This window comes from Rhyacophila brunnea, unplaced genomic scaffold (genome assembly GCF_057557595.1).
Source record: "Rhyacophila brunnea isolate RB1 unplaced genomic scaffold, BYU_Rbru_1.0 scaffold_7, whole genome shotgun sequence".
NCBI classification, from domain to species: domain Eukaryota; kingdom Metazoa; phylum Arthropoda; class Insecta; order Trichoptera; family Rhyacophilidae; genus Rhyacophila; species Rhyacophila brunnea.
Window position 1 is genome coordinate 34,443,639 of NW_028233339.1, and position 12,408 is coordinate 34,456,046.

General features: G+C 32.2%; 1 protein-coding gene across 1 annotated transcript; it reads right to left on the bottom strand.

Annotated features, from left to right (window-relative positions):
• Window positions 1–1,144: 1,144 nt before the first annotated feature.
• LOC147064768 (uncharacterized) lies at window positions 1,145–11,011 on the bottom strand. Its single transcript, XM_085957853.1, has 6 exons — window positions 10,768–11,011; window positions 10,281–10,427; window positions 8,199–8,441; window positions 5,293–5,406; window positions 3,930–4,248; window positions 1,145–2,155 (listed from the first exon to the last, which is right to left on the bottom strand). Exons 2-6 carry the CDS (start codon window positions 10,410–10,412, stop codon window positions 1,872–1,874), a joined length of 1,092 nt encoding a protein of 363 aa, XP_085813979.1. The 5' UTR covers window positions 10,413–10,427; window positions 10,768–11,011; the 3' UTR covers window positions 1,145–1,871.
• Between the last annotated feature and the right edge of the window lie 1,397 nt (window positions 11,012–12,408).

A 12,408-nucleotide genomic window follows, 5' to 3' on the forward strand; every position in this document is an offset into this window, starting at 1 on the left:
TGCGCATGATAATCACATCATGCTTCTCGCACTCGAATTTGTGTCATATTGCTGTCCTTCTCGTAGACTGAATGTAGGACTGACGTTTGCAACGCTGGCCACTAATTCACACAGCTGCACAGCAGTTTATTTTGTTTTCTCGAAGTGAATAGATGCATTTATTACTCAATTCAATAAGTTTACAATGGCTAGAAGTAGATGAAGGTCACCCTGGGTATCACATCATGACTGAAAGTGAAATAGCAGATGGAGTTATGATTTTGGAAAATGAGAATGGAAGTGAAGACAGCGAGGAAGAAGAAACAATAAATGATAATGATAAGATTGCATCTCGACGATCTGATAACATTTATTGACTATGTATTCGTCAGATAACAAAATTCAACTATATTACACGCATTGTCGTAATTTTAGTTGATTATAAAAATACAGCAAGCTTCAAAAGTGCAAACAAAACTTGATTCTTTTTTCAAAGCAGGATTACCGAAACTAACCGCGTCGACATCGTACATTAACGTCACTCCACAACGGGTGTGTCTGGATATATCATCTGAAGACAAATAAACAGGATTTTGTTTGTGTTTTTATATAACGCCATTTCGGCTTTAATGGACACCACCTCCCCCGCATTGTTTGTTATATTGAGATTCTACTGTATTTTAAAAAATAATTCCTAAGGGTCATCCATACATGACTTTGCATCTTAAGGGACGGGAAGGGCGTCTATATCATGTGATGTTGAAAGGATAGGTTGGGGAAAATGTGATGTATTCTACTGAAATTGATAATTTTCAATTGAATTGTTTTTGGAAAGTTAAATAATATGACATAATGGAAACAGTGAGTAAAAAGTTCTGTGAAGGGGGAAGGGATTTCAAAAAATACCAAAATACGTGGACATGTATGGACGACCCTTAATGTTCTCATCTGAACGAATGTTTATTAATTCTTAATCAGCATGAACGCAGACAAAATGACTGAAGTACTGCATACATACATATATATATATATATAGTTAAGGAAGTTTCTTAAGAATCGTGATTACTTTATATATTATTAGGAAAAGGTAGGATATGGGATCACATCTTGTTCCCCACATTCCAACTGAAGAAACTACAGATAGTGATTTTTTAAAAATAATAATAATGTGTTTATGCTTAATCAAATTTATTTAGTAAAAAGCTTAACTCACTGTTTGATCACAAAGTTTTTATTTTATACAATTAACATACTAGTATTATTAAATTGCAATATTATTAATTTATAGCATGACATCCCCTCCCAGCAACAACTCAATGAAAGATTTAAATCATTTGAGTTTCTCAATTTAGCCAAAAATGTTTATTATACTATTGTTGTAGGAGTTACAAATATTTTTCTAAATAGATGAGATTTAAATTTTTGACCAAAAGTAGTGAATTATTGTTGGGAAGGGGTGATGAAAGCATGCCCAGTGAAACTTACGCTTAAACAATAGTAATACATACATAAATAAATACTTATTGAAAATCAATATGTACCAAATGTTCGTTGGAAAGCTGCCTAAAACGGGTTTTATTTTTTGAAATAATATTATTAGACGTTATATCACTAACATATTTTAACATCACATTCCAATAATTAATTACACATGATATATTTTTATACAAAGCGCTTTAAAAATTACCAATCGCAATTATTCATGTATTGATATGGTCCCAGAAAATGTAATAAAAATTAAGCTACTTAAGGAAATCAAGCGATAGGTTGTTGACTATGAAAGGTTTTGGTGATATGAGACTAGCGGAATGTTCGAAAATCGATATTTTAAAAGAATCAATTCGCAAACAGCAAGAAATTGAAAACTGAACCAAAATCTCAACAGCACGAATCTACAGCATCACAATCGTTTGCTCACTTTTATTACTGCTGTTTTCGTCGGTTACTTCACTCAATCCGTATGTTGTATTCTTTTCCAGCTGTAAGTAATCCTGGTAAGCCCTGTCATTTGTCACCTTTTTAAAAAAGTAATCAGATCCCTTGTAAGTGTAGTGACTTTCATCCAGATTATATCTCAGACCTAGAACGATATTGAATGCAGACGCATCATAGCTGTGGCATCCGGAATATCTGTATTGAGGTTTTTTGTCAAATCGGCAACCACCCGATTGAGCACCTGTAATAATATATTATACAACCAATTAAATTAAATTACTAATGGAAGGCATGGCATGATAAAAGGATTTATGTGTTTCACTTCACTCCACTCCAAAAACACAAGTTTACAAAATAGTTGAATTGGTACTCATGCACCCTTTGTGTGAACTGACACCTACAAATTTGTTGAAAATAATTAAGATAATAATGACAGCTCGCAGGTTCATCCAATTAACTGGCAGAAACAATGTTAACAAATGTTATTTATGACATTTCATAATGAGATACTTAACGCTTAGAATACATCATTACATGTTCATCAAAATTTTCATGATTTTGAAGTTAAATATATATTTATTTATGAACAGTGACCTTAGAAAGAGGTGTTAGTGGAACATTGAAATAGATATACTGAAGTTATTTTTATAGTAATAGAGATTCTATTCTGCAGAAGGTTTTCTACATCAAAGGCATCTACATGTATACTGATGGCACCAATGAAGCATTTTTAAAATCTGAGTTGTTTGGCCTACTAATCATAAAATTAACAAAAATCTAATTGGTCTCATTCAAGAATTTATATTAAAATAATGTAGATAAATAGCCATTATCGTTCGAAAGCAAAGTTCATGGACTTCCAAAGCGATGGTCATTTGCTCAACCCATTGGGTCCTTGCTCTGGATGAAACATGTGATTCCTCAGAAAAGAAGTCTGTTAAGTATCTCTATGAAGGCTGATATGCTCTGCTTATACATATTAACATTTCTTTATATTATGTATTACTTTAAATCAGTATTTTCCAATTGCTGGTCCACGAACCGGTGCTGGTTTACAGAAATGTTCTGCCTTTCCGCAAATAGTTTACACCTATTTTAAAAAGCCTATGCCAAAAATTCCAAGCAAATCGTCATTCATATCAACATTTTATGGCGATAGTTCAAAACTTTAATCATTATTACTTTGTAAATGAGGATCCTGGTACTCTATGGACTAACAATTCCTTCATGAAGTGAATTCGTATGCACTTAATATTGAATATAAAATTTAATCGAGTCGTCTTCTGGTGCCACTCTCAGTGTCGAAACATAAAATGCAAACATTGTTTCAGTTTAGAATATTTTGGCTTATCTATTTTAGGGGTATTTGAAAAGCACACCCAACAATTTTAGCGGGTTTTGAAATTTACTCTATAATTTTTGATCATATGTATTGATGGTTTTTATCGTTTTTTAAAGTTCAATCTTTGGCCATCATATAGGTAACAAAAATATCCATCTAAATACATATCTAACTCAAAATTTTTCAAAACCCGTTTTAGAGGGATTTGAAACTAGGCGCTTCATATTAACGTCCACATTTTCGACTACCTATTCACGTAAGAAGACTTTTTCGGCCATGTCAATAATAAAAATGAAACAGAGAAACTGAATGGATGTCAATGCAACGCTTTGTCTCTCCGAAACAACACTGAAGCTACAGTTATTAACTATTCTAGCAAAGATGCAGTAGCAGATATCGACTTATTGATTTTTGAAATTAGCCTTATATTATTTATTTAAAAAAAGACAAAGCAATACATACAACATCATACATGAGCACAAGGTGCCATACAATGGCCGAAGTTGTCTGGGACATTTGTACCTTGAACTTATTAGAAGTCTATTTTAATCTCGGCAAAAATGAATTGCATCAAAAATGAATAGACTTTTTTCCTTTACATCGTTCGGTTTAGATTGTCCTCTCAATAACAATAAATCACATAATTTACGGTAATATATAATAATTATCTCACCTATAGGAAATATACAGTCCTGTGTGAGAGCACACTGAACCCAAGGCATCATGATGTGGTTGGTGATGGCCAACGATCGGACGACCACCAATCGGACAACCTCCACCATTGGCAGGAACAAAAAACTATCCGCATCCGTGTGAAAATACTCAAACATCTTGGGGTGAGTGAGAGATGAGACGGCGGGTCTGGTCGGCCATGCTATAATTCCGATACCGTTCACGGCTGACTTGTACAGCTCCGACACTTTACTTGGCTCTCCAATGAATCGCTGGTCACATTCCAGAAAGATTATTGCACCCACTTTGCTGAGGGCGTCCTGCTCAAAGTATGAATAACTTATTAAAAAAAACTAAATCGTTGATTTTTTGGCAAAAAATGCTTGGGATTTACATATTATGCTAGACTAAATTGGGCAGGAGAATTTACTGACATAAAAGTCTCTTACATAACACCATATTGATTTGGAATCGATGAAATATGTAGATACTAATAACTTGAAGTACGGTGGTGTGGAGAACTAATAGATAACAGTACACTGGCAAAACCCACATTGTGATACTAGCGCCACTACCGCACCTCAAGTTATAGTTGTCGAAAACATGATCTAGATATGCAAGTTTACAAGCTGATTTTTCATTGAATGGCTCGGGATAAAACACTGTCAACCCTCATATTCTTAGTTTTGGTAATAATCCATTTTAAATTTTGTTCATAAATAAATGAAAACGCATAAAATTTGTTTAATTTAACGACGGGTCATAAGAATCTGCCACTGATACTTTGTATTTGACATTATGTTACCTCAAGATATTTTTGGATAAAATGATACCATAGTCTAAAAACTACTTTAACGGCCAAATTTTAGATGGCGTATCCCTAACTCAATTTGAACAAAAATAAGGGTCGATAGCATTTTACCAGGACACTTCAATTTAATTATACAAATAAAAATCATGTTATTATGTATCAATTACTACTATATCTTGGCTGTCTTTCTTGCATGACGGTATATTATAATATCTTGGTTCACGAAATAACAAAACACTTTGAAAATAGTTAAATAACATAAGATCGATGAAAATAATGTATAACTTCCAAAATAACAGTCAATCAATAACATTACTTTTTTTTTTCATCTATTTTACACGTGTCGGATATAGTGAATATTTCTCGAAAAATGAGAATTCTAAAATTTCATTAAAAATAAATATCGATCTTCTCGAATTTTGTCATGATTGCTGATCACAACTTCTATTTAGTATGTATTTATGTGTAACACATCTCCACAGAACTATAAAGCCATACTTCGCTAGTGGTTTTAACTAATAGTTATATTATAGTTACATTGCACAAATTATACCTGAATTATCAAAGGTCTAAAAGCATGAAGTCTCTCCTCAACAATGTGAGATGGGAAGAAACCCAGGTCAAAGTTCATCACCATACATTTCGTATTATTGCAGTGTAAAAGTACCTGCAATTAAACAGTTATATATACAGTCGAGCTCGGTTATTACAATCACGGATATAGCGAGATCTCGGATGTAACGAGGAAACATTCGTTGACATTTTAGTTTATGATTTTCTTCATACATTTATTCACTTTTATAATGAGCTCCTTATCGGATATACTGAGCTAAAATACCATCAATTTTTTTTTTAAAACTGTTAATGTGTAGATCGTTTAAAAACATTTCGACCCTAAGCAATAAAATACGACCGGACAGGATGACGCCAGGTTCGGATTAAGTTTATGACACTAGTACCTACCTAATTGGTGTTTTCGCTGACAAGATTGAAACAGTATCCACGCATATGGTTGAAAAAAAAATCCAAGGAAAATTATGAATGCCATGCTTGTTTCGGGGAAAAATTCTAATTGTGTATTTTTGTTTGAATTGTGACTTTTTGTGTTACGTGACCGCAAATTTAAAAATTAAACCTATTCTCTGATATAACGAGTAACGCTTATAACTAGCAAATTCAGCCGGTCCCATCTCCTCGTAATAACCAACTTCGACTGTAATTGACAATATCTATCTGTACCTGAAATTTCTTACTTTCTAAAAGTTCTTCATAAAATATTTTTGAGAAATATCTTTTATAAAATCTTCTATATTTATATATCTATATTTCTTAGACTTATAATTTTATATACAGTATAACCTCGTTTTTACGTGCCCGGAATTCACGTTTTCCCAGCAATTGCGTTTAATTTTTTCAGTCCCGATGTATTTCAGTACATTTAATACCCGCATTTACGTTTTTCTTTCCCGCGATTTACATCGGAAATATTCAAAATATGCGAGTTACGCGCGCTTGACAATGATTGGGTCGTGACATTACGGCGTAAGGTGAGAATTACATAACAAAAATGCAACAAACTAATATACATGATTTTTTTAATAAAAAATAAAAAAAATTTCAATAAAAATTTTAATTGAATGTTGTTTTTTAATAAAACGTTATTTTTTTAGAAACATAAAATTTAAATGTTCTTTTTTTCAATACCCCCCTTTTACATTTTCCCTCCAATTAGGTTTTTTTTTTCAGTCCCTTAAAAAATGTAAAACAGGGGTTATACTGTATTTTATAATTTAATTATAAAATTGCAATCAATGAAATCGTTTCATATTTTGACCTCTCAACCGGGCAAGATAAAATATATTGTAAAGCCTAGAAATCAACTCCATTGGATATGATGATGAATTTCATCAAAATGTTTCTAAAATTGCAGGGGCTTTGCTTCTCATATAAAATATATTATATTTAGGTATTAAACCACAAAACTTTAAAAAAAATTTAGTTCGAATTTTAACAATTTTCAATGACAGTCCTACAGATGTGTACTCATTAATATTTATGACAATATATTCAGCAGTGGCGAAGGGTGACTTTTGGAAAGAGGTAAGCTGTGGAGATCAGAGAAAAAGAGCACACTTGTCAGGTAACTTACGGGAAATAAGAAGATAATACTTACGATATTACTACTGATGAATAGGTGCACACTAATGACAACGACACACTGGTCATAGGTTTCACCGCTGAATTTGTCAAATTATTTAAATCACTTATGGCAGTAGAATTCCACGCATACTTTTCTTTACCAAACAATACGCATCGCCAACAAAAAAGTTTGTTTAATGTATAACTGCCAGTTAAAAACAAATATTTATCATATAAATTGTTGTGAAAATGTCTAATATAAGTTTTTTTTGCTGTATTCAAATCTAAATGAACCCTTGGAAGGTCAAGCTTTGATAATTTTTAATTTTTGAAGAAACGTCAATCTTGGGAATGATTTTTTTTAAATGCAATCGTTCGCACATTTTCTATCGGGACACTATACAATTTAATAAATACTTATATATTTAAAGCACTGGCGAATGATTTCGGTACAATATGAGATAATTTATCCACATTCAAAACACAGTACATAACACATTGAATTTTGTATTATAAAATAAACCTCTATCACATTATATGAAATGTCAAAATGACATGAACTGTGAATAGCATGTTATGTTTGTCTATGACTGAAGTAACCTAAATAATAATCGCGAATTAATACAATATTTATTTTTAATAACAATTTATAAATTATATGTGATCGAACACAATAGTTATTATTTTTTTTAATCATCCTTATTATTTATTATTTGCTTTTAAAGATACGCATAGACAATAAACAAATCAACATAGAGCATAAGCTTGTCTGCTTACGCTTCCGAGTCGGGAACAAAAACGCAGACATGCATGAAGTGGGCAACTGAATTGCGGTAGAAAATTCGGCTTGGATTATCGTTGAAATAATTCTAAAAATAGCACTCACGTTGTGATGTTCCGTCATTTATTTTTGATTCATAACTTGACTAAATTAAACGCTCTACTTATAAATAACGATGATAGATGACAATCAATATTTTTATTATAACCTACAATATAGATATTTATTTATTTAAATTAAATACTTGAAAATAGAAGGTAAGCTTTAAATAATCGCTTAGTATTGAGCCTTCGCCACTGATATTCACCATACTTTTACAATTATCCCTGTTTAATGTTAGTTTCTTTTATACAACTGCACTCTTTTATTTATTTATATTATGTGCATGACAACACAATTCATTATCGTAGTGTTCACTGTGGGCATGATGAAACAACACATCATCCTATAGAAATAATCCCTATAAAAGATTACAAATATAATGGCCGTCTAGCAATCTTGCAAGGATGAACAAAATTACTAATGTGAAGAATACTTACTGAATTTAAAGAAGATTTTGATAGACCTAAATCATATATAATCAATGTATGATTGGGTAGTTTCAAAGCGATATTCCGTGCCAAGCCGATGGCTTGAATGTGTTGACCGTCAAGGACATAGGTGACAATGGCAGGTACCGATGTGTTGTGCCATTCTTCTTCTACTTTGCCCCTCAAGCCCAAGATATTCAAATATTTTTCATCTGCCAACAAATGCTTTTCTTCAACATCTTTGAAATTTTCCTAAAAAAAGAGAAACGTTATGTCTTTCATTAAGGTTTCATATCGTAAAAAAACTCAATTAAACCAATCCTAATTACTCAAATAACTATGTCTACGATGGTATGTTCAAACAAAATTGATCACATGGGTTAGTGGCTGGGGATCATAAATTAGCTTAGTCATAACTGAAATCTTTTCATTTTAAATGTGGAAGGCAGTGTTACCCAAATGAGATTCCGCGAAAAGATTACAAGATTTTTTTTAAATAAACATAAAAAGTTATAAATATTTTATGCATTGGCAGACGAAGCATTATTTGGGTCAGGTCACTTTTACCACACAGCTTATGTACTAAACTGTGATTGGTTACACTCCATATTCTTTGGGAAACCCTTCCCATTAAATGTAGTATGCATCCTGAAGTATATTATTTGTTATAATTATATAGGTACCTGTTCGGTATTTTTATCACTTTTTCCAAATAACTATGTATTAATCTATACATCCAGATATTTCCTGTATTTACAAATAATATTATTTGAGACTTCAAATGGCTCTCCTGTAAAATGGCATTTTTTTTATTACTAGCAGTATTTTACTGGGGGTCCGATGTTTAGAATATCGCAGAGCCATCACCAGATAATGAATTTTGGGGGTTCCAAAAAACCAACTTACTTACATTTTCAATGAATTGAAAGTACAATAGATACAAAGAAAAATTTCAAATTGAAACGAGCTTTAGTAAGGTACTTGAAGCTGGTCTCCAATCTTCTAGAAGAATGCACATTCAAGCAATTTTTAACTGTTCGGTGTCCTCTTGAAACAACTCATAGAATTGTACCGCCTCATGAATGTCTTAAATTTATTTTTATAGCTCCAGGACTCTGCCAATGTTGAGGCCCTTTATCCCTATGATTAATCCGGCCTTGGCTATCATTTTGCAATACCAAACACTACATTACTTAATTGACTGCTTACCACGATTCATTTAGTTATAAAACCCTAAGTGGATAATATTTAACAAATAGTAGATTTTATGTATTTTTCCAATAACATCCATATTAGCAAAGGTCACATCACGCCACTGTACAGCACCCTCCCTGCAGCTCTATTCTAACATATCACCCAAGTCCAAAATAAGTGAAAATACTATGACACACTCCAAGAGTTAACAATCTTCCGGCAACTCGAGTAAAATTTCTTAACAGCAACCACGCTAACTAGATAAAGCGAAATATAACTATAACTTGAAGTGCGGCGATTTGGAAAATTAATATTCACATCGCGAAACTATCCCACCACACCACGCATTAAGTTATATTTGTTATCAAACACGTCTACAAGCTGTTTAATGTCATTAATTACATGACATATTTTCAACAAATAGTCATAATTCAATAAATAGCCAAAAACCATATTTTGTATGTATGCACTATAATCCGCCGCTTTCACTAATTGGACACTTGTCTGGTTTTTGAGGTGGCGGATTACTGAGAGGGTATTGTAATTACTTCCTGCGATATATCGTATATATAATTCCAGTTCGACAATGTCTTTTTATAGGTTAACTAAACTTCAAAGTGACAAAATTAGAAATGTTGATGGCACTGCACACGTGAATTTACTAAATATTTTTTAATATTTCCGTTTAACTGTTTAACAGGTGTTAATATGCAATTTAGATAACCGCGCTTTATACAGAATTGTTCTGTAACATTTTGGAAATATCTCGGATCAAGAAAAACAAATATTATTATTAAGATATTATGGGTCCAATTAGTTGGAATAGAGCTGCTGGAATGCTAACTTACATACCTAGGTACAATTATACTTAATTAAGTAACAAACATAAGTTCTTACCTGAAAATTTCTTATTTGCTGGTGGGTCTGCGTCACTATCTTTTGGAGAGAGTCAGGTCGTTGAGCATTAAATACAATAAATAATATCCCTGTGGCAATTATAGAAAATATAAGGAAGCTCTTGGTTCTCATGGCTAGCGTACATACCTGGAAAGAGAACTTAATTATGTTTGATAAACTCATATTATATTGTATTATATGCAATAGCATCCCGCCACTGAAAATAGACAAATTACCTGTTCATTTATATTTACAGTTGATAAAAGAGTAAATTCCTACGTCACATAATTTCGTCCAAGGAAGACTATACAATAGCGAGGCTATTTGGGGGCCTGTTTTAATATTATTACGTTTTAATTTCGCAATTCACCGACATTGTGAACGTCTACTGCGAATAGTCAACTATGGCAGAAAAGTACACCGAATTGGCATGCAATAATAAATTAATCATAATTTGCGCAGTTTTGAAAGTAAAAATATTGTTTACCTGTTATATTGATTAATAGTCATATTTTTCCATTTTCATCTGTTAAGCATGTTGGTTATAATAATTTTTATCACGTTCCTAATTAAATAGATACATGTTACAATTGAAACGAAAACAACTTAACAGTTTAATGAAATTTAAATGAATGAATTTCGTCGGTCGTCCTTACATATAACTCTGTCATTTTCCTTACACAATAACGCTATGATTTTGTACGAGCTACTAGAAAACGCTCTGACAATCTGACAGAAGACAAACAAGATCGATAAAAATAAATAATTTATAGCTGTTGAGTGTTGAGTATACAATTCACTGAAAGGGAATACATGATCCATTCTTTTCATAGACAATTTACTCGTAAAAATGATGTCGAAAAAAAAATATTATAGGCAGGTGCAATATTAGTCTATGGGTAGGTGGTTCGAATTCTCTGATCATGATAAAATTATTGATTAAAAATAAATACATATTTTAATAACATTTCATGCATTTTTGTATAATGAAATTTAACCATTGTAAGCACTGGAAACACAAAATTAATTAGAACTTCCTTACCCTACTGGGTGTAGTATTATAACACAGGTAATGTGGGAAAACATGGAATATACTTACACAATATTATAGAATATTATGTTATTTCCAATAGTTACATACCTACCTATGATAATAAGATGCTTTCAAGGTTGTAACGAAAATATTATAACGTATTCAATATTGATGATTCTATGGTTTAACCGTCATAAAGTACCCTGCTTCAAAATCTTGGTCCATGGCTTTTACATGGTACCTAGGTACATTGACGTCCTAAGACAAAATGCCGCCTCTAGGTAGTGCCATAATGCCGCCACATTTTTTTTTATTCAGTAGGTACTTTATATCATCCTTTCATGACTACAATATCTAAGAAATTAATGTCTTGTATGGATACATTAGGTACTAACAATATATATAACACTAAATCTAATTTAAATGCCATCTCTGCTTCAATAGACAATATTATGAGTCCACGGTTTCAGATAGGTACATTTAAAAATATACCTGACAACTTTCAAAACTCGCGAATGACTGGCAAACATATTTGGATACATTTTAAATTAGGTATGCACGTGTCATTGCTGTTCACCAAGAACGTGACGTCCAAGGACAACGGAAGTAAACTAGACATCGCGAACCCAACAAAAATCCTGATAAAACTTTTATAAAAATTACCTACCTAATTAATACATTTTGTTTCTAACCAGTGAGCTGGATTTTTTAATGGAAAGATATTTCCGTTATTACTAAGTTTAGTTAGCTATTTCTATATGTACCTAGTGATTCTCCTTGATTTGCCGCCCTTTGGGTAACTGCCACCCCCAAGCGACGCTCAATCTGCCTACCCCAACGGGACGTCACTGCCTAGGTATCGATTTATTAATCTGTTCTGTGGTAACCCAATGTGTATGACATATTCTTTACAAACTTCGTCAAGCATCCTTAGTAGAAAGTACATTCAGTTCTAAATCAAGTCAATTGAGGGTTTAATTTTTTTTAAATAAAAAATGTGATTTTTTCGTGTGGCCATAGTAGTCCAGTCAAATTAGACCGAAAAATACGTTATGGTTGCAAAAGGTGGGGTAGAAGATTTTTTCTTACTTGTAT

Bases quoted from the DNA above. Each gene is read 5' to 3' on its own strand.
- LOC147064768 (XM_085957853.1), bottom strand. From the start codon at position 10,412: ATGAGAACCAAGAGCTTCCTTATATTTTCTATAATTGCCACAGGGATA. The intron at 8,442-10,280 runs GTAAGAACTTAT...CTCTTTTTTTAG, and splicing joins AGCAAATAAGAAATTTTCAG to GAAAATTTCAAAGATGTTGA. The intron at 2,156-3,929 runs GTGAGATAATTA...ATATTATTACAG, and splicing joins GGACTGTATATTTCCTATAG to GTGCTCAATCGGGTGGTTGC.